The sequence below is a fragment of the Acinonyx jubatus genome, chromosome F2, assembly GCF_027475565.1.
Source record: "Acinonyx jubatus isolate Ajub_Pintada_27869175 chromosome F2, VMU_Ajub_asm_v1.0, whole genome shotgun sequence".
Classification (NCBI taxonomy): Eukaryota; Metazoa; Chordata; class Mammalia; order Carnivora; family Felidae; genus Acinonyx; species Acinonyx jubatus.
The window spans coordinates 943204-964588 of NC_069394.1; the positions used below are offsets into that span (position 1 = coordinate 943204).

Genomic DNA, 21385 nt, shown 5'->3' on the forward strand with positions numbered 1-21385 from the left:
TCAAGTCCCATCGTGCTTCGCGCCCGGGCACCGGAGCTGAGCTTCCCGACAGGCTGTGCGCGGGACCGCTACGGGTTCTCGGAGGCGCCGACACCGCGGGGCCTTGTGGGGGTTGCAGTTCCCGGCGGCGATGGGCGGCGAGGGCGGGCCTCGGCTTCCCGGCGGGCTGCGCGGCGGCCGGCGGTTGTCGGCGGGGCAGTCCGGCGGGCAGCGGCGGCCGTTCCGGCTGCGGCACAGCGGCGGGCGAGCGGGCTGGGCGGGATGCGGGGCCGCCGCCGCCGTCTCCTAAGAGTCTGAGCGCCGGCCGGGCCGCGCGCCCCCCCGACCCCCTCCCCTCTCGGGCCGCCTCGGGCCGAGCGTTCCGAGCGCGGCCCGGGCCCAGCGCCGCCGCCGCCGCCGCCGCCGCCGCCGCCCCGCCCCTCCCCCGCCCGGCCGGCCGGCCCGGCGCTCATGCGGACCGGGCCCCGCCCCCCGGCCGAGCCCGCCGCCCGAGCCCGCGCCTGAGCCCGCGCCGCGCGCCCGCCAGCCCGCACCATGCTCAAGTGCATCCCGCTGTGGCGCTGCAACCGGCACGTGGAGTCGGTGGACAAGCGGCACTGCTCGCTGCAGGCCGTGCCCGAGGAGATCTACCGCTACAGCCGCAGCCTGGAGGAGCTGCTCCTCGACGCCAACCAGCTGCGCGAGCTGCCCAAGGTGAGCGGCCGCCCGCACCTACCTGCCGCCGGCCCGGCCCTGGGCACCGGTGGGCACCGGTCGGCGGGATCAGCCCCGCGGCGGCTCCCGCTCGCCCAGGGCTCGTCAGCAGGCGCTGGCCCCGGGCGGGGCACCGCAGCCTCCAGCTGGCCCTGCTGGTTCTTACTGGCCAACCCCACCCTCCTCACCCACCTCGGGTGCTGGCGCCAGGTGGCAGTGCTCCTCGGGTGCCTGCCTGGGGGTGACAGGGATAGCCACAGTCTAGAAGCGAAGGGAGTGCAAGCACGGGGGCGGTGGATGGGATGGAGCCCGTTGAGGTGGGTAGGCAAACCTGGTCTGGCAGGTGAAGACTACTTTCTCACACTGCCCGGGAGGCGAGGAGCCCGGCGTTCTCCGACTGCTCTCCTCCTGGGGGCTGAGGCGGGGTAGGGGAGCTGTCCTCAAGGTCCTTGTCCCTGATAGGTCTGCCGCCTGTCTACCTCTCCTTGCAGTTGTGCGTCCCGGTCAGCTTGCTTTCCTTCTAAGGCTGCTCTGGAGAAGAGGTTACTAAAGGAAGCAGGTCATAAAAGGATTTCCTTTTTGGAGACCGGTTGCCAAGCGGCCCAGTGCTTGGGGCTGTGTGCCACAAAGGGTGTGGTGACCCTGTTCTGGGCTTGGGTGGGAGGGCTCTGTCCCTCACCACCTCCAGGAGTCTTCGGCCCCCCTGTACACGGAACCACTGTACTTGGGGTACTTTGCTGATTTTGTCACTTTTCTTCGTGACTGCCCAGTCCTTGCCGCAGATCTGGGCCGGGTCGGTTGGGTGCAGCAGCAGAGCCAGCAGGGGCCCTGGAGGACTCGCCACTGGACGGGGGGAAGAGGGCTTTCAGGTTGCATGTGGAGTCCTTAAGGGAGCACACAGGGTGAGGAATGGAGAATCACCCAGCTAGACGTGAGAGTACTCACCAGCCAAGACTTGGAACGCTTTGGAAAGAGAGCGGCAGGGAACGTGTCTGAGTTGACGAGAAGGGACCAGGTCCCAAAAGGAACTTAGAAGCTTAGGGAGACGGGGGTGTGCATTTTTCTGTCCTTTTCCTGCTGCGGACTGAGGTGATGCGGCAGGACCCTGGGTTTCTGTGGGGCCTGCGGCAGGCAGGGGCCCATGGGGTCTGTGAGCTGTGAATTCGTGTCCGCTCTTGGAGGGGCCCTCTGCTAGAGTCCAGGCACCCCTGACCCCACTCCCTGCCCACAGCCCTTCTTTCGTCTGCTGAATTTGCGGAAGCTGGGCCTGAGTGACAACGAGATCCAGCGGTTGCCCCCCGAGGTGGCCAACTTTATGCAGCTGGTGGAGCTGGACGTGTCCCGGAACGGTGCGGGGCCCAGGGCAGGTCTGGGGTGGAGCCTAGGGGAGGCAGGGAGGACTCGGAGTCCTCAGAGACCATGGGTGTCTCTCCATGGCGATCCCTCTCCTACTACAGACATTCCGGAGATCCCCGAGAGCATCAAGTTCTGCAAGGCCCTGGAGATTGCAGATTTCAGTGGGAACCCTTTGTCTAGGTGGGTGATGGCCATGGCAGGGGTGGGGGGCAGTAGCGGGTGCGGGAGGTTACGCAGCCCTGTTCTGGACACCTGAGGTCCCCTTCCTCTGGCGCAGGCTCCCGGAAGGCTTCACTCAGCTGCGCAGCCTGGCTCACCTGGCCCTGAATGACGTGTCCCTGCAGGCGCTGCCCGGGGACGTGGGCAAGTGAGTGCCCTCCAGGGCAGGGGAACTCGGCTCAGCCCTGCCTCTCCACTTGTCCCCACCGTCTCTCTGTTTCCGTCACGCCCCACCTCGATCTCTCTTTCAGCCTCGCCAACCTGGTGACCCTGGAGCTCCGGGAGAACCTGCTCAAGTCTTTGCCTGCGTGAGTGGGCTCGGGTCCTCATCCGGTGCCTGCCTGGGCCGAGGCCCTCGGGGCTTTAGGCCGTGCAGTCAAGGCAACACCTGCTGTTTGTTCCGCAGGTCCCTGTCCTTCCTGGTCAAGCTGGAACAGCTGGATCTGGGAGGCAATGAGCTGGAAGTGCTGGTGCGGAGAGGGCGGGGCTGTCTCGGGCGAGGCAGGGCCAGGGACCTCAGGTTCTCGCTCTGACCCTGTCGTCCTGTCCCCGTCCGTTTTCGCAGCCCGATACCCTGGGGGCTCTGCCCAATCTTCGAGAGCTGTGGCTGGACCGGAACCAGTTGTCCACACTGCCCCCGGTGAGTGAGGGTGCGGCACCCCCTGGCCTGTGCTCAGCTGCTCCCTGACCCCCTGCGCCCACCTCCAGGAGCTCGGGAACCTGCGGCGCCTGGTGTGCCTGGACGTGTCAGAGAACCGGCTGGAGGAGCTGCCCTCTGAGCTCGGCGGGCTGCTGCTGCTCACGGACTTGCTGCTCTCCCAGAACCTGCTGCAGCGGCTCCCTGACGGCATCGGTCAGCACCGGCCGGGGCACTGGGGTGGCGTGGCTGGCGGGGAACCCCGGCCTGGAGGAGGGCCCTTTCGGGGAGGGCTCTGACTCTACTTACCTGGACTCCGAGAGACGCCCCCGAGAAGGGGAATTAAGCCGGGGTGGGGATGGGCCCGGTGAGCGGGTGAGGGAGCCTGGCAGTTCAGCTCCGGGGCAGGGAGCTCAAAGGGCTGCAAGGGCAGGTGGGTGGGGTGATGGGGGCCGGGTCTGCAGCAGGACAGGGCTCTGAGCTGTGCCCCGCACGGGCAGCCGGGCGGGGCTTGCCCCACACAGCGGTGTCATCGTGTTTCCCCGATACCAGGTCAGCTGAAACAGCTGTCCATCCTGAAGGTGGACCAGAACCGTCTGTGCGAGGTGACGGAGGCCATCGGTGACTGCGAGAACCTCTCGGAGCTGATCCTCACGGAGAACCTGCTGACGGTAGGCCCCGGCCCGGTGGGACCGGGGACACTGAGGCGGGGAGAGAGGAGCGCCGTGTGGCAGGCCCCGGGGGTCTGCCTGGATGGGAGGCTATGGCTGGAAGCGGTTCCCTGCGGGGGACAGGGAGCGGTGCCAGACCGAACCCCGCAGAAAGGTCCTCTTCTCCTTCCGGGGACCGGGGCGGTTTCCCGCCAACCCGTGACCCTCCCTCGGCCCCGACCAGGCTCTGCCCCGCTCTCTGGGGAAGCTGACCAAGCTGACCAATCTCAACGCGGACCGCAACCGTCTGGAGGTGCTGCCGCCCGAGATCGGAGGCTGTGTGGCTCTCAGTGTCCTTTCCTTGAGGGACAACCGTCTGGCCGCCCTGCCGCCCGAGCTCGCCCACACGGCTGAGCTGCACGTGCTGGACGTGGCTGGAAACCGGTGAGCGCTCGCCCTGCCCGGCCCCCGCTGAGCCAGCCGAGCCTGCCGGCCCCCGCTGAACCTCCCGTGCCACCCGCCCCCCCACCCCGGCCCCCAGGCTGCGGAGTCTGCCGTTTGCGCTCACCCACCTCAACCTCAAGGCCCTATGGCTGGCTGAGAACCAGGCACAGCCTATGCTCCGGTTCCAGACGGAGGACGACGCCCAGACCGGCGAAAAGGTTCTCACCTGCTACCTGCTGCCACAGCAGCCCCCACCCAGCCTCGGTAGGTGACCGGCCACGGGGCCACGGGGCGGCTGTGTCTGAGGGGCAGGGCCGGGCGTCCCCTTGATGACCGCGTCCTTCAGAGGAGCCGGGGCAGCGGAGCCCTTCGGAGAGCTGGAGCGACGCCCCGCTGGGTCGCGTCAGCGTCATCCAGTTTCTGGAGGTCCCCGCTTGTGGCGACGACGCCGAGGAAGCTGCTGCTGAGAAGCGGGTATGGTGGGGGCGCCCCGGGCGGGGGGGCGCCCCGGGGGGGGAGGGGGCGCATCCTCCCTGCCCCCCCGCTCACCCCCCTGCACACTGCAGGGCCTGCAACGTCGGGCCACGCCTCACCCCAGCGAGCTGAAGGTGATGAAGAGGGGTGTCGAGGAACGTCGGGGCGAAGCCTTGGCCTGCAGGCCCGAGTCTGGGCCACCCTCGCCTTTGGAGGAGGTGCCTATGGGAACCCGCCTAGCACAGAAGGGACCCTGGCCCCGGGCGTCTTGTCCATCACGGGTGTAGGGCTTTGGGTGCCTAGGGGTGGGCGCGGGGGCTGGGAGGAGATGAGCCCGAGGGGCAGGGGTCCAGGGCCAAGTCCGCCACGCCCTCCAGCGGAGCAGGGCCCCGTCACGCAAGGGCTGCTGGCGCGAGTGCAGGGGGACGTGTGGTGTAGACGCGCCGGGTAGGAACCAGAGGCGGTGTAGGGGCGGAGAGCGAGGCAAGCGGGTCAGACCTGCCTCGGGTCCTCACACAGCCGGAAGGGGCACGACCGGCTTTGGCGTGGCACGCGGGGACCTGAGTTAGGTGGGCCCAGTGGTGCTCGTTTGGAGGTTCCTGGCGTTGGGGTCGGGGAAAGCTTGGGGACGCTTCGGGTGCAGCAGGGTATCTGAAGCCTGGAGGGACGCGGAGCCGGGCCACCCGCTCTGTGAAGCCGCCGTGGCTCATGTGCGGAACTGTGCTCACGTCTGGGCGCCTGGCGGTTGTCGGTCTGGTGGTCTTCTGGAACCTGCCTGGTCCCCATCTTGTGTCTTGTGGGAAGACCCCCAAGGGGCTGCGCCATGGATCTGTGGCTTTGCACACCGTCTGTTCATCTTGATGGTGGCATGGCTTCCCTGGGGGCTGGGACGGGCTCCGTCTACCCGTCAGGGGGTGAGCCCACCGGGGGCTCTGCAGTCGGGGCAGCAGAACGCCCAGGCCGACCAGCTGCCTGACCCTGCCGTAGGAGAAGAGGCTGAGCACCGAGTCTGGCCTGAGCAAGGACTCACAGCCGTCTGATGGCACGGCCTCCCAGGGTGACCCCGAGGGGCCACTGACCGAGACGCTGGGGCCGAGCCAGCAGGAAGCCGGCCCGGGCACCCCAGAGGAGCCTGCGGAGGAGACTTACGAGGAGGTGAGGCCGGGCCTCTGCCCCGCGGAGGTCTGCAGTGGCATGCTGCCCAGCGTCCGGGAGCCGCGTCCGGGCAGGGGGCCCGTGCAGACCACGCCGCCGTCCTCACGCCTGGCTTCACGCAGCCCACAGTGCGCTTCGCAGAGGACACGCTGCTGCTGCCCCCGAGGGAAGACGGCGAGAGCGAGGAGGGGCAGCCGGAGGCGCCCTGGCCCCTGCCCAGTGGGAGACAGCGCCTTATCCGCAAGGACACGCCTCACTATAAGAAGCACTTCAAGATTTCCAAGCTGCCCCAGCCTGAGGCAGTTGTGGCCCTGCTGCAGGGAGCACAGCCGGATGGGGAGGGCCCGGCAGGGCCTGGGGGCTGGCACAACGGCCTCCACACAGCCTGGGCTCCTCAGGACGAAGAGGAAGGTGAGAAGGAAGAGGAGGAAGAGGAGGCGGAGGAGGAGGCTCCTCCGGACGAAGAGGAGGCTGAGAAGGAGGCGGCGCAGGAGGCGGCCCTGGTCTCCGCACCCTCCATCAAGGTGGGTCTCCGCTCACATACCCGGTCGACCCAGGCTCTGCTGGCCCCTGCAGGGTCTACACTGCTCCTCAGCGGGCCTCCATCCACACTGGTATCTCGGGGCACTCACGGTCGCTCTTGGCTCCTCCCCAAGGGCTGCTGACCGTGAGGTCTTCCTGGGCTGGGTTCGGACTTGGGTCCCGAGGCCCTGCCGGCCCCACTGTGGACCCACGCCCCAGTCCACTCCCTGGCCCTCAGGGGGCTCTCGTGGGCCCGCACAAGGTCCTGCCTGCTCCCTGGGGACACGTCAGCACCACAGCACTTCTGTGCATCTGACGTCGAGGTTGCGCGTGGAGAGCGGGTGTGATGCCGTGGCAGCTGAGAGGCCTAGGTGGCCGTACTCTGGGACAGCCAGACACAGGCTCAGCCTGCCCTGGGGGCCCCCGACCCGCTGATCCCGCCCCATTTGTTGTTTTGGCGGTGGCAGTGGTAGCCCTGCGTCTGGAGCGGAGGGGACCGCGTGCCCCGGGAGACGGGCCGGTGCTCGGGCTGCGGGAGCTTGGTGTGGTCTTTCCTCTCTTTTCTGCTCTCTGCGGGGCCGGGTAAGGCGGTGGCAGGGCAGGGTCGGGGCTCACCTGCATGCCTTCGCTGGTCCCGTCCTAACAGGGGGTGTCGTTTGACCAGGCCAATAACCTGCTGATAGAGCCCGCACGCATTGAGGAGGAAGAGGTCTGTACCTGCTCTGTGCTCTGCTCTGTGCTCTGTGTCCCGGGCTGCTGGCCTTGCTTCCCGGGCTGTGAGCTCTCACGCCTCTTGCCCCGCCCTCCCCCGCCCCCCTGCCCCCACACGCCTGGGCAGATCCCGCCCACCTCCCCGGTGCCAGGGCCAGCCGGCCCTCTGACCCAGATGGACAGAGATGGGTGCGGGCCTGGGGCAGGCAGCCGGTGTCAGCAGGGGTGCTGGGGCGTCCCCTGCCTTCCCAGCTGTGGGGACCCTGGAGCTTTGAGGCAGTATCTACGGGTAGGGGCAGGGCCTTGGGCACGGTCCAGGCTGTGCTCTGCTCTGTCAGTGCCCGTCGCCGTGCAGGCCCCCAGGCGGCCCTCGGACAGCCAGCCTGTTCTGTTTCCAGCTCACGCTCACCATCGTGCGGCAGACGGGGGGACTAGGTATCAGCATCGCTGGTGGCAGGGGTTCTACGCCCTACAAAGGGGATGACGAGGTGAGGACCTAGGGCCCACGAGGCCCCCTCTCCCTGCATCCCCGCCTTTTTTCTGCGAGGTTTCTCGTGGTTTTGAAAGCTGTTCCACCGCACTCTCCAACCTCACGGCATGCTTTCTTCTGGTGCCTGCTCACCCTCAGGGACCCCTGGCCCCGGGTGCCCGGCCCTGATGGCTGACTGGGGACAGAGCCGGGCAGGTTAGTTGGAGGCAGTGCCGGGTGCCCACGCTCTCCTCAGCATCTCGCTTTCCCTCTGTGGGTCTGGGATTGAAAACCATCTCAAGAGATTGACCTGGGCCTTCTAGCTCCCTGACTCACAGGACTTCCGGCGGTGAGCCCAGCGCCCATGACTGCCCTGCGCCCTCAGGCATCTTTGCGAGCCTGGTGCAGGGTTTCCAGGCATTGCCCAGCTGCTCCCCCGACGGGACGGGACAGCATGGGACCCCCTCCATGGCCTCCGTCCTGTCTCTCTGCTCAGACTCTGCTTCTTTTCCAGGGTATATTCATCTCTCGAGTGTCAGAGGAGGGCCCTGCAGCCCGGGCGGGAGTCCGGGTGGGTGACAAGCTCCTCGAGGTGGGTCAGGGCCCCCCCCCCCCCGCCAGGCTGCACACAGCCCTTGCTGTCAGGGAGGGAATCCGGGTGGTGCAGGGCACTGGCCGTGCCGGGGGTGGAGGGTGGTCGGGGAGGTGGTCACACCTCTGGCAGGCTGGGTCACTGGCTTGGTTTCCTGCTCCCGAGCCTGGGCAGGGGCATCCGGGAGCTCTTGCGGGACACACCGGGGCAAGTTCTGAGGGCAACGTGCCCTTTCTGCAGGGCCCAGAAGGGGCCGGGAACGGAGGCTATGGGCCAGGCTGGTGTTCGCCCAGGCAGGGCTGAGACCACGCTGCAGCTCTCTGTGGAGGAGTGTGTGCCGTGGCCAGTACGGCAGGGAGAGCGGAGGAGAGGGAGCCCGATCAGGCTGGGGTCAGGGAGGAGGGATGGCGTCAGACACCCGGCGACCTCAGGCGTCTTCAGTCGGGCCGCTGGGCTGAGGGACGGGTGCGGGCCAGCAGGAAGGACACCCCCGTGTCCATCAGCCGACCCGCGGCCTCACCCCGGGTTTGTGCGAGTCGCGGGGCTGGCTCTTTTTCCCGTCTCCCGTCTGTGGAGGGAGCGTGCGCAGGGTCTCCCTGCGGCCGTGGCCCTGCCCTGACCGGTGTCCCGCCCCGCAGGTGAACGGCGTGGCCTTGCACGGTGCCGAGCACCACCAGGCCGTGGAGGCGCTGCGGGGGGCCGGCAGCACTGTGCAGATGCGGCTGTGGCGGGAGCGCATGGTGGAACCGGAGAACGCGGTCACCGTCACGCCCCTGCGGCCGGAGGACGACTACAGCCCTCGGGAATGGCGGGGAGCTGCCCTGCGCCTGCCCCTGCTCCAGCCGGACCCCGCCGGGCCCCTCCGCCAGCGCCACGTGGCCTGCCTTGTGCGCAGCGAGAAGGGGCTGGGCTTCAGCATCGCCGGCGGGAAAGGCTCCACGCCTTACCGGGCCGGGGATGGGGTGAGGCGGGGGCCGGGGATGGGGTGAGGCAGGCGATGGGGTGAGGCGGGGCCAGGGTTTGGGGCCGGGGTCGTGCGCGTGCCACTCAGCTCTCCTTTCCCCTGCAGGGCATCTTCATTTCCCGCATCGCAGAGGGGGGCGCTGCCCACCGGGCGGGTACTCTGCAGGTCGGCGACCGAGTCCTCTCGGTGAGTGGGCGTCGTGGGGCCAGCTGACCGCCACATCTGCTCCACCCACCTCCCAGGGCTCCCTGACGGGCCTCGCTCTTGCAGATCAACGGGGTGGACATGACCGAAGCCAGGCACGACCACGCCGTCTCTCTGCTGACCGCCGCTTCCCCCACCATCGCCCTGCTGCTGGAGCGTGGGGCCGGAGGGCCCCTTCCCCCCAGCCCTCCGCCACCCCCCCACACACCTCCCAGTGTGGCCAGCACCGCCGTGGCCGCTGCCACCCCTGGGGAGTCTGGGCCGCTGCGGCTGGCCCCCAGCCTACCGGCTGCCACCTTGGAGGGGCCATACCCAGTGGAGGTAAGACTGTGGCCCTCTCCCTGCCTGTCCCTTGCTCCCCTCCAGGTCCAGAGGGTTCACACCGGGTGGGAGGAGCGCCCCGCCCTCTCCGTTCTGGTGCCAGGCCACTGGGCATTTGTTTCTTTTTTTCATTTTTTATTTAAGAACAAATTTTTTTTTGGTGCTTATTCTTGAGAGGGACGGAGCATGAGCAGGGGAGGGACAGAGAGAGGGAGACGTAGAATCTGAAACAGGCTCCAGGCTCTGAGCTGTCTAACTCGGTGCTCGAACTCAAAAACCGTGAGATCATGACCTGACAGAAGTGGAAAGCTCAACTGACTGCGCCACCCAGGCGCCCCTGGGCCTTCGTTTCTTGGCCACCTCCCCACGTGGTCTTTTTGTCAGTCCTGACGTGGCGGGGCCACCGCCCAGCGTCCCTAACAACCTGTCTGCATGCAGCCACCCTGGGCCCGTACACCCTCTGGGTTGGAGAAGCATCCCTTTGCTGCTCCAACAGGCTCATTCCAACCAGCTCCTCACGCCCTTGGGTATCCCCAGGAGATCTGCCTGCCGAGAGCCGGGGGCCCACTGGGGCTCAGCATCGTCGGGGGCTCTGATCACTCCAGCCACCCGTTTGGTATCCAGGAGCCTGGCGTATTCATCTCCAAGGTAGAGTGGGCCCCGCGTGTGTCTCTGCTAGGAGGGCCCGGCCCAGGCAGGGGGCAGCAAGACCTGCAGCCCTCCGGACCTCACCCCTACCCCCACTGACAGGTGCTCCCACGGGGCCTGGCTGCACGCAGCGGCCTCCGGGTTGGGGACCGCATCCTGGCAGTGAACGGGCAGGACATTCGGGAGGCCACGCACCAGGAGGCGGTCAGTGCCCTGCTTCGGCCCTGCCTGGAGCTGGTCTTGCTTGTGAGGAGGGACCCGCCACCCCCGGGCATGCGGGAACTCTGTATCCAGAAAGCTCCCGGCGAGAAGCTGGGCATCAGCATCCGAGGGGGCGCCAAGGGCCATGCGGGGAACCCCTGTGACCCCACAGACGAGGGCATCTTCATTTCCAAGGTGAGGGCCCCTCCTCGGCCGGCCCCGCCCCACTGGGTTCCTCGGGGAAGAGGAACCATCGTAGACCTCGAGGTCCGGGTCTCTCTGCAGGTGAGCCCCACGGGAGCAGCGGGGCGTGACGGCCGGCTGCGGGTGGGGCTGCGGCTGCTGGAGGTGAACCAGCAGAGCTTGCTGGGCCTGACACACGGCGAGGCCGTGCGGCTGCTGCGCGGCGTGGGCGACACCCTCACCGTGCTCGTCTGTGACGGCTTCGACACCGACGCTGCTGCCCCTGCCGAGGTCAGTGCCCACCCCCATCGGCGCCCTGCCACAAGGACGGGGTCCTGTTTGCAGCGCAGCCTAGACGTGCAAGGAGTGACCCTGTGTGGGCTGGGAAAGCTGGTCTTTCCATCTCTAGGCCTGGGGAAGCCCTCGGCCACTGTGAGTCCACATGGGAGGGGGCCACGGTCCCGGGTGGGACAGGGCGTGTGAACTGATGGCACGATTGGGCCCTAGAAGAAGCCGGGTGCCTTCGGGTGGGCGGCATCTGCAGGGCAGGGCCACGAGCCGCGACAGCATGGCTTTGAGCCACGCATGCAGCGAAGTTGGGGCCCCTCGGGACTCTGCCTGCAGACACGTGTGGGGACCCCTCAGGGGACCTTGCTTTCCAGGACCTACCTCAGAGCGGAAGCCACGTGGGGCGTGTGCGGGGCCCTCGGTCTGAACGAGTCTGGCCTCTGAGCCCGGCTTCCCCTCTGCTCTGGAGGGTCCCCTGTCTCACCCTCTCCCACCTTCTCCACTGCTGTCCCCGGGGCCCCCAGGCAAAAGGTGACGCGGCTGTGCCTGCGCCCCAAACAGGCCTCTGAGGACCCTCCGCCACAGTGGCTGCCTACTCTGCCTGGGGATGGGGCAGCCCCTTCGGCCGTCTGCAGCACATCCTGGGGACGGTGGCTCCCTGCCACCCTGTCCCTGCACTGCCAGTGGGGGCTCATCCCTGGTTCTGTGTATCGTCTGCTGCGTGGAAGGGAGGCTGTGCTCACACTCTGCGCTCCAGGCCAGGCCGGATGCCCCGCGCCCACACCTCCCTTTGCCTTCACAGGAACCCCGGTGGTGGCTTCTGGGAGGGGTGTCTCTTAGGACTTGAGGTCTAGACCGAGTGGTCCCAGAGAAGGCTTTACCTTTTGTGCGTTTCCCGTGTGTGTTTAGAAAAGTTTACAAGTTTGCTGACTCGAAAGCCTTTTAGTTGAAAAGAAAAGAACAGCTACGTGGTGAGGGGCTCAAACCCCCGAGGGAGTGAGGCTGGCGTGTCCCCGAGTTACGGGGGTGCCCACACTTGGCTTTGCCGTCCGGGCACGTGGTTCTGATGGTAGCCCTTTCACATGGCTGTGCCTAGTGGTCCCTCCACGGGTCGCCACGTCTGCGCCTTCCTCCAGCACGCTGGCCAGCAGGCTCGGGAGCCCGTCTCTGTGCTTTGGGGGCGTTTGTGCGGGAAGGAGGCCTGGGGGCACTCGGACCATCCGTCTGTCCTCGCAGACCGACCTGTGCTCTTTCGTGTTTTGAGCGTCAGCTTTTTGTTATGTGGGACGCGATTGTTTTTATCGCTTTTGCTTTTTAAGAGTGATTTCTTTGAGGTTTTAGAAACCTAAGTTCTTTGTTAATTAAGTTTTCTGATCTTTCCTTTGTGTCTTTGGATTTTGGGTTTTGCTTAGGAAAATCTTCCTTGCTTCAAAGAATTGTCAGAATGTCGCTGTGTGTTTCTTGCTTGTACTAATGTAACTTTTTAAAGACAGGGCTCTGCAGTCCCCCTGGATTGTTTTCCGAGTGGGCGATGCGTCATCTCAGGAGCGGGGACTGCTCACCTGTCGCTCCCCACGGGTCTGAGGACCTGGGGCCATCTTTGTGAGAGCTCAGTGTGTCCAGAGCTGCTGCACGTGGTCCTAAACACGGTCACTTTCTGGTGCCCTTGGATCCCTGATTGGTCACGTCACCTTTTGCTTCTACTTTAGAAAAGCTTCAGTCTATCTCTCTGTGTTTTCTGTTCCAAACAAACCTGTCAAGTTCTGTAACAAAGATTGATTCGGACTCGAGAATTAGCCTTGATCTCGGGAGTTCTTCTACCGCGAGAGTGTGTTTTTTCCAAGCCCACGTGTGGACCGCTCTGCTTTTGCTTACTGTCCTTGCGTGGAGGTCCTGCATCCTGAGCGGTGTATGCGGGTCTCGCTTTCCTGGTCAGGCCCCCTGGTCCGCTCTGGCGGCCTTGCCCCCGTGCCAGCAGTGAGAAGTGGACTGCACACAATTCTGTGTGCCCCAGGGCACGGGGCAGGGCCCTCAGAATGCTCTCCTCGCTGCCCACGCCCCCCCCCCCCCGCCCCGGTGTCATACCCCAGGCTCGTGTGAGAGCCCGTCTGAGCCCCGTAGGGTCCGGGCTTGCCGAGTGTCCCCTGAACCCTTTCGGGTCCTGAAAACCAGTCTCAGCGCCAGCTGGTGCACTGGCCGCCTTCCTCCCGAGCGCCCCTGGCAGCTCGTTAGAGGCGGGGCTCATGAGAACTTGCTGGAGCCGGCTCCACCGGCGAGGCCAGTGCTCCCTCTGTTCCAGCGCAACCCGGGGCACAGCCCTTCCTTACTGCGGAGCCTTGGGCAGGCGCTGGCTTCCCGGCCTCAGTGTCCTCGCCTGTGTAGTGTAGCGTCCGCTTCCAGGGAGGATCGGGCGGCGGGAACGGCACGGCACACGCCCACCGTCCCGTCCACACGGACGGCCACCTGGCTCCTTCATCCCACCCTCTGCGCCCACGGCCCTTCCCCTGTGCGGTCGCGTCCCTTCCTAACGGAGCAGCTGTTATCTTGCCCTCCGGCTCACGTTTGCCAGCGTGTCTCTTACCGGCTTTCCCAGGGGCCAGCGTTCAGGCTTTGGCCACGGGTACCTTTCCTTTCTGGCGCTCCCTTAGTCTCTGCCGTGAGGGAGGGCTCCCCCCGCACGCCTCCGTGTGCCTCTAGGAAGAGAGCCCCTCCCGGCCGCGGGGCCCGAGACAAGGCGCTGCCCGGGACAGGCAAGACCGCACGCCGGGTCCCTCCCGTTGTCCCGACAGGGTTTTAAATAACAAGCTGGGGCCTTGGAAAGCTTCAAGGGTAGCAACCGAACCCTTTTTTGTTTTTGTTTTTAGCGTTACTGGGAATTCACAGGTCTGTGTGTTCTTGATGTCTTTGAACCCATTGTGTTTTGCACTCACACTGTCCCCTCATTGGACATGAGGCTTCTGTTTAGTGTGGCACCTGTCATTCGATAGCTTCCTTGCACTCCTGAGTGACCAGGTATTTCCTCCCCCGGCCCTGGAATCGGCCATTTCTGAGAGGACCCTGGCACCTCTCAGCCACGAGTGGCGCTTCGGCACCCCCCCCCCCCCCCCCCGCCGCCCTGCCCCGTACTGGCCTGTGGCACTCATGGTGCTGGGCTCATTGCTTCCCAGCCTCTGCAGCACGTGCGGCCCAGGATGTGGATGTTTCTAGAAAGAGGAAAGCCATGAGTTTGTACTGTTCTTTATTTTTTTATGTAGGCTCCACACCGAACATGGGGCTTGAACTCGTGACCCTGAGATCGAGAGTCACGTGTTCCATTGATTAGTCAGCCAGGTGTCACTGTAGTGTTTTTTGTTTTTGTTTTTTTGACGTTTACTTACTTATTTTGAGATAGCAAGTATAGGGGAGGGACAGAGAGAGAGAATCCCAAGCAGGCTCTGCACTGTCAGCACAGAGCCCAACATGGGGCTCGAACCCACAAACCATAAGATCCTGCTCTGAGCCGAAACCAAGAATCAGATGCCTAACTGAGCCACCCAGGCGTCCCACTGTACTGTTATTTTTAATTCGTAATTAAGTTTGCAGGGTTTTTACTTCTGATTTTATATTTGTGTCTCTTTTCTATCAAAACTTTATTGTTATTATGTTCAATAGTTCTGAAGCTGTTAATACCAAGGTCGTTGAGAGCAAGTTAAGATTTCCCCGAGTTCTTAAGATTTATGGGGCGCCTGAGTGGCTCAGTCGGTTGAGCGTCCGACTTTGGCTCAGGTCACGATCTTGCGGTCTGTGATTTCAAGCCCTGCATCGGGCTCTGTGCTGACAGCTCAGAGCCTGGAGCGTGTTTCGGATTCTGTGTCTCTCTCCCTCTCTGCCCCTTCCCTGCTCATGCTCTGTCTCTCTCTCTCTCTCAAAAGTAAATTAAAAAAAAAAAAAAAAAAAGATTTACTTACTAGGGTGTGTGATCCCAATACTGTGTTCTAAGTGACTTGGAATAACTCGTCGTGTTGGTTGTTATGCTGCCAGCCTGGTAGGCAGCTGGGCTTCCTCATTCTCGGTTTTTAGGGATGGTTTTAAACCGCTCTTTTGTGCTAGTGTGAGTCTTTACGTGGTCCCAAAGCCAAAACTACAAACAGCACTTTGAGGAGTCGGACTTCTGTCCCTGCAGGCCACCAGGTGTGTCAGTCTGGGGTCAGTCTGCCATGATTTCTTTTTGAAAAATATGCGCAAATACATAAAATGATTTTAAATTTGGAAAAAAGCGAGAACAGGCCACAGAATCTCTCGCTCAGAGGCCGTGTGTGCGCCTCCCCCACGGTCCCCGGCGTCTCTCGTCTCAGAGGGCTCAGTGCGGGAGTGCGCGGGTGGGAGCCTGGTGGCCGCGTCTCTGCAGTCTCCCCGACCCTGACCTTGTGGCCCGTGGCCGCTCCCCGCAGGCTGACCCCTGTACCCCCAGAGCCTCCTGGCAGGGCGCACAGATGGCGGTCTGGCCCGTCACCCACGGTCTTCACAGTGCTGTCCGCAGGTGTCCTCACTTCAAAGTGACTCGTTTCCCTTTGAAATCAGTATCGTGTGGGGGGACGTTGGGAGTGTCTGAATGCCCGTCACTCGTCCCGTGTCCACCGCCAACTCTAGCGCCTGCAGGGATCTCTGGCGTCAGTGTCGTGGTCGTTGCCAGTGATGACATTCTGAACTTGCTCCTCCCGCGTTTGTCGGTCGGCCTTGTGCTGCCAGGAGGGGCTCCCCCTTCTCTGCAGTTAGATACTCCCCCGCCTGCCCCGATCGCAGACTCACTGGCCTCCACGTTGTTTCACGGGTGATGGTTTGTCGCCATGGCCGCTGCTTTCATGCTCCAGTAGCCCTGGACTTGGCCGATGGAAGGGGCTCCCCGCCAGCCCCTCTAAGCTGGCCCACGATCCTTTGAGCAACCTAGTTTCCGGCACAACGGGTCACTCTGGGCTCATCTCATGTTCTCCCGCCCGACTCTGCGGCACATTCCTCCAAGGAGTGCTCGTTCCTTTTAGTGGAAAGTGGTATTTAGAAGCCAAGATCTGGGCCCCAGGTGTGCTCGTGGCCTCCGCGCCTCTCGGCGGACGGGCTCTTCCATGAGTGGGTGCGTGTTGACATTTGTGTCTCTGACTGTGGAAAAGCAGGAGTTCACATCGTCATCCACCATCCCAGTGGCCTCCCAGGCCGGCCCCTCCCTGTGTACGTGGCCTCCTCTGCCACGACGGACCCGGCCGCCTTGCCGCTTGTGCTTTCCGCTCAGTCCCCGTGCGCGACTGTGCTCCCTGGTCTGAGGGCCCCGCCTCTCTCTCAGGCCTGCCTGCGGCCTTCTGACTGCCATGTTCCAGAAGGTGAGAAGGTGGGCTCCTTAGCGTCTGTTACATCTTCCACTGTTGTCAGAATCTCAGTCCCAGTTGGGGGTCTCCCGCTGCAGGGTTTCTGTCGAGCCCGCGTTCCTAGCAGACTCCACTCTCCCCCTCTAGCCTCTTGCCTGTCCGGCGCCCAGCTCGTGTTGTCATACCTGCCTCATGGATGGCTCCGTTCGTCATGACAGCGTCCCTGTCTGTCCACTGTTTCCATCCTTGAGCCCCTCTTCTCTGCTGTGGGCACCCCCTGTCCTCGCTCTCCATGTGGCTGGCACCTCTCTGCCCTCCCCTCGCTCACCCCTTCACTCCGGCTTTCTGAGTGTCGGCCGCAGCCGGATAGGTGTTTTGGCCCACACCGACAGCCGCCCCCGTCAGCGGGAGCCGTTCACACCGAGGGGAGTCTCCGTGCCTCCCCTCCGGTTCCTGCTGCTGTTCACGGCTGAGTTCCCCCTCTTGTCTCTCGTGGGATTGGAGTGAGCCCTTCCCGTGTTTCTGCCCACCTGTGTTCACCCTCGGGGCTCACGGTTAAAGCACAGTTTGGGGACAGACCGTACGCTATTACCCTCCTTCCTCCCACTGCTCTGCTGGCCGGTACCTGGCAGGAGACGGTGCCCGCCCCCCTTACCACCCCGAGCTGCCGGGCTTCCTCCTGCATTGTGTCCTTTGTTTCAGAATGCTTTCTGGGCGCTCGCGCTGCAGATTCCAGAAGCAGCCTGTGAGTCGCAAGAGGCTTTGTGCCGCCAGGCACCCCTGCCCGGTGCCCCCCATCCCCACCCCATCTCGGTGTTGTCACCTGCTTCCCGGGCTGAGTGTACACGGTCAGCCTCCCCTGCCTCCTGCCACGTGTCAGAATGGCCTCTGGTGCTCGTGACGTGCATCCATGTTCTGAGGCAGATGCAGTGACGGCACAACGTCCGGGGTGCCGGCGGTACCCGGTCACGGATCTGCCCACCCCAGAGGCCGCCTCAGCCATATGGGTCGCTGGCAGGTTCAGCCTACCTGCGGAGGGGACCCCCGAGACCGGGGGTCCCACCCTTAGCCCACGTCTCTCCTTAGGTGTCCCCGGGTGTCATTGCCAACCCCTTCGCGGCAGGAATCGGCCGCCGGAACAGCCTGGAGAGCATCTCCTCCGTCGACCGGGAGCTGAGCCCCGAGGGCTCTGGCAAGGTCAGAACCACCTGCAGTTCAGCCCCAGGGGGCGGGGTGGGGGGAGGGGTGGGCGCGGAGCCTGAGGCCGGTGGTCCCTGACTAGTGCCTTCTCTGCTCATAGGAGAAGGAGCTACCAGGACAGACCCCACAGTGGGGACTGGAAGCTGTGGTGAGTGTCCAGGTGTCCCTGCCCTGTATGCTAGGCTTCCCTTCACACTCGGGCCTGGGGCGCCGCAGGGTGCCAGGGTGGACAGTAGGCAGCGGCCCAGATGCCCACCAGGCCCTCCCTTCCCCTGGCGGCGACCTGTCCCACACTCAGGTGCAGACACGGCCTTTCACACCACTGTCTACTCTGCTCCCCAGGGTCGGGGCCCGGAGGGCCTGAAGCTGGACCACCGCACCCTGGCCGCCACGCCCGGCGCTGGCAGCACGCAGAGGGTCAGTGTCCAGGTCACAGCCCGGCCCACTCTCTCGTCTGCCCTCTAGGCTCTGACCCACCCCTGCCTTAGCCCCCCTCCTCCCCCAAGACCCCAGGGACCAGGCAGGGCCCACGGGGGCACCTGAGGCAGAGGCACGCGGGGCTTGGGGGCCGGATCCCAGGAAGCCCCCTCCCCTCAGACCCACCGGAGGAGAGCCTGAGCCTGGCCTGAGGGCTGGGGAGGGGCGGGCAGAGGCAGCTGGAGGCCTCCAGAGCCACTGGGGGTCTGCCATTGAGGAGGACAGCTTTGAGCCGCCATGATGAAGGCCGGGCCGGAGGAAAGTGGCCCGCTGCTGACAGCCGTGCTGGACGGGACGGACGTCGGGTCCTCAGCCCTCCCCCACGAGATGGGAGCAGCCCTCCCAGCGGCTGCCCGAGGCGCCAACATGACCGAGAGCGGCAGGGAGTCGTGCTGGGGGGCATCTCGGAGGCTTTGGTTGTAGACCTTCTTCCCTCAACTGTGAACAGCTGAGAGCGGGAACCCCACGGCAGGGGTGGGGCCCGTGTCCTCTGACCAGGAGGACTATGCCACGGGGTGGCAGGCGAGGGTCTGGGCCTCCCTGGCTCACGCCCCTTCAGAGAACACGGGGAGGGGAGCCGGGGGCGCTGCCCACGGAACAGCTGCCTCGCTATGGTCAGAGCCTCCTTCCTGTTCCCCTGGCATTGTGGGGTGCAGAGGGGATCCTGGGGGGCTCCAGGCTGTGGCCTTTGGGGGGGGACCCTTCACACTGCCCAAACAGGTGTTTATGTCCACCTGGGGGTGCCCCCTGGACTGGGGTCAGGTCAGGAGCCGAAGACCAGCTTCTGCCAAGCGCCCCACCCCCTGCGAGGCCCCACCCCTGCCTGACCCTCACTCCAGCCTGACGCCTGCAGGTCCTGTCTGGAACAGCCGGAGGGAAGATGGCCGAGGCTCCCTGCTCCCCCTCCCCCAGCTGCCAGCAGGTGAGTGCCTAGTGGGTGGGGGGCGGAGGGGACAGCACCTCCCCCCAGCCGCCACTCAGACTGTGAGGGCACAGCCTGCCGGCACCTCCCTGGCCAGAGGTGGTTGGTGGTGTGGGTGAGGGCTCGCCGGGGCCCCCGGGGTCAGGGCTGCCTCACCTCTGCCTGTCCTCTTGTCTGTGAGGCCCTGGGGGCCAGCTTGGCCCTACTCAGGCTCCCTGGGTCAGCTGCATGAGAGGGCAGCGGGGGGTGGGCACTGGCAATGCCAACTCAGAGGCCAGCTCCCGGCCTCTGTCCCTGCCCAGCAGACGGCAGACAGGTAAGTGTCGGCCCCGTGCCCCTGGGTACCCAACCTGACCACTCACCTTGGCTCCGTGTCTCTTTCTTGCACCAAGTCCCCCCCCGCCCCTTACCTGAACCCCGATCCCTCCCTCTGCTGACAAAAGCGGCTGAGGCCTGGCCAGGGAACTCTGTGGCTCCCAGGGATAGAGGTGATCCCCGTTTTGTGAGCGCTCTGACCTCCAGTGTGCGGGCGTCTCGGGCAGCTGGTGGGGACAGCTGGCGGCTGATGATGGCTGTCTCTGCACGACTCACGTGCACCCCACCCCTCAGCTCCCCTCCCCGCCCTCCCCCGACGCACTGCCCACCAACGTGAAGCAGGCCTACAGGACCTTTGCCGCCGTGCCCGGCCCACACCCGCCGCAGGACACCCCCGCCCAGGTACACGGTGGGCGGCCCGCCCTTCCTCTGCATGTGCTTGCGGGGTGCGTGCCGGAGGGGCCGGGCCTCAGGACCCACTCTCCCCAGTCCCCCACACCTGGGCCCGCGGCCTCCCCGGAGCAGCTCTCTTTCCGCGAGCGGCAAAAGTACTTTGAACTGGAGGTGCGGCTGCCCCAAGCCGAGGGGCCCCCCAAGCGCGTGTCCCTGGTGGGTGCCGACGATCTGCGCAAGATGCAGGAGGAGGAAGGTGAGCGGCCGGATGGGCAGCGGGGAGGGCTGGGGCCAGGCCAGGGCCTGACCTGTCGCCCCCCGCCCCCGCGCCCCCTTCACCCCCCCAGCCCGCAAGCTGCAGCAGAAGAGGGCGCAGATGATGCGGGAGGCAGAGGGCACCGGGCCCCCCCTGGACCTGGATGGGGAACCCCCCGACGAGCCAGAGGAGCTGCCGCTCCCGACCGGCCCCACCACAGGGTGAGGGGGCAGCACCCAGCGTCTTCCCGGGTGCCCCTGTACCCCCAGCATTCCACCCACCCGGCCCTCCTGTCCCATCTCCTGTCCCAGGCTCGGACCCTCGTCCCCCCTGCCTCCGGGAGGCAGCGCCCCGGTGCGCACAGCCAAAGCGGAGCGGCGCCATCAGGAGCGACTCCGTGTCCAGAGCCCCGAGTTGCCTGCGCCCGATCGGGCTCTGTCCCCTGCCGAGCGCCGTGCCCTGGAGGCCGAGAAGCGCGCACTGTGGCGGGCGGCCAGGTGAGGCCCCTGCGGCCCAGCGAGGCCTCCCCTGCCCCCGCTGCCTGCGGCCACCGCACCGCCTGCCCAGCCCCGCCTCCCGTTTGCTCTCAGGATGAAGTCCCTGGAACAGGATGCCCTCCGTGCACAGATGGTCCTCAGCAAGTCCCAGGAGGGCCGAGGCAGGCGCGGGCCCCTGGAGCGGCTGGCGGAGGCCCCCTCACCGGCGCCCACCCCGTCACCCACCCCGTTGGAAGGTCTGTGTCCCGGTAGGGGAGGTGGCGGGCCTGCCCTGCAGCCCACACCTCCCCCAACACCCACTTCTTGTCCCCCCCCCCACCCAGACCTCGGCCCCCAGACCAGCACCTCTCCTGGACGCCTGGTGAGGAGTCAGCAGTCGATGCCTGTCCCGTACCCCCCTCCCCAGACTCTGCCTCTCCCCTCACCCTTTTCACGCTCTCTGCCTTTCTCCCTCACGCTGTCCTTTCAAGGCCTTGTCTGGGAGGAAGTTTGACTACAGGGTGTTTGCAGCCCTCCCTTCTTCCAGACCGGTCTATGACCTGCAGGTACAGGCCCTTCCGCGGGACAGCCGCATGGGCTCCTGCCGCCTTTGCACCAGGCCTGTCCCGCCCTCTCTGCCTGTCTCCAGTCCTGTTCCGTGGGCGCGGGGACCCCCACCCCGGCTCTCAGGGGTGGTTGCAGGCAGCCCCTGGCTGCAGTCCTGACCCAACCCTTCTCCCCATCACAGTCCCCAGATTTTGCTGAGGAGCTGAGGTCCTTGGAACCGTCTCCTGGCCCTGGTAAGTGACAGGTGAGGCCCGGGGGTGCCCCCAGGCCACCCCACCCCCTGTCGGCTCACTGCCCTGCCTCTGCCCACCAGGCCTGCAGGAGGAGGACGGAGAGGTGGCCGTGGTGCTCCTGGGCAGGCCCTCGCCTGGCCCCGAGGAGGTGACGCTGTGCAGCAGCCGCCGCCCGATCCGGCCAGGGCGCCGCGGCCTGGGCCCAGTGCCCTCCTAGAGGTCCTGGGTACCTCCCCTGACTCGGGTGGGGGCCCTGCCCGCAGCACCACCGCCCCTGCCCCGAGTCTTTTAACCTGGGTGTTAGCATTTTAAAGAGGCCCCTCCCCAGTTGGGACCTGTTGGCAAGACTGTAACTAGTGACGTTTGTACAACCAAAGACTCTATTTTGTGGTTTAAGAAGAATAAAGTTGACTACGTTTTACCTCCTGTCTGCCTGCCTGCCCACACCCCGGCTGGGGTTCACGGTGGTTGGGGGGGGG

General features: G+C 65.4%; 1 protein-coding gene across 4 annotated transcripts; it reads left to right on the forward strand.

The window, feature by feature from the left end:
• Window positions 1–436: 436 nt before the first annotated feature.
• SCRIB (scribble planar cell polarity protein) lies at window positions 437–21327 on the forward strand. Of its 4 annotated transcripts, none has more exons than XM_027063678.2 (37): window positions 437–693; window positions 1925–2042; window positions 2151–2229; window positions 2327–2416; window positions 2520–2576; window positions 2675–2738; window positions 2834–2908; window positions 2977–3121; window positions 3458–3576; window positions 3800–3999; window positions 4097–4263; window positions 4346–4473; window positions 4566–4691; window positions 5461–5628; window positions 5751–6152; window positions 6815–6859; window positions 7260–7349; window positions 7845–7922; window positions 8561–8884; window positions 8992–9072; window positions 9157–9411; window positions 9949–10059; window positions 10162–10455; window positions 10546–10734; window positions 17154–17264; window positions 17368–17415; window positions 17610–17684; window positions 18598–18666; window positions 19276–19383; window positions 19471–19630; window positions 19722–19851; window positions 19942–20127; window positions 20221–20363; window positions 20451–20488; window positions 20598–20672; window positions 20855–20906; window positions 20987–21327. In XM_027063678.2, the coding sequence occupies exons 1-37, from the start codon at window positions 535–537 to the stop codon at window positions 21121–21123; spliced, it is 4896 nt and encodes a 1631-aa protein (XP_026919479.1). In that variant the 5' UTR covers window positions 437–534; the 3' UTR covers window positions 21124–21327. The 4 variants fall into 4 exon arrangements, with proteins under 4 accessions (XP_026919479.1, XP_026919480.1, XP_026919478.1 ...); XM_027063677.2 differs by having other exon boundaries at window positions 438–693; window positions 6797–6859; XM_027063679.2 differs by lacking the exon at window positions 6815–6859.
• Window positions 21328–21385: the final 58 nt, after the last annotated feature.

Excerpts from the sequence above, each read along its gene's own strand:
- SCRIB (XM_027063677.2), top strand. The coding sequence starts at position 535 with ATGCTCAAGTGCATCCCGCTGTGGCGCTGCAACCGGCACGTGGAGTCG. Across the intron at positions 17,265-17,367 it reads GCCCCGAGGGCTCTGGCAAG|GAGAAGGAGCTACCAGGACA; the intron begins GTCAGAACCACC and ends CTCTGCTCATAG. Across the intron at positions 20,128-20,220 it reads GCACTGTGGCGGGCGGCCAG|GATGAAGTCCCTGGAACAGG; the intron begins GTGAGGCCCCTG and ends GTTTGCTCTCAG.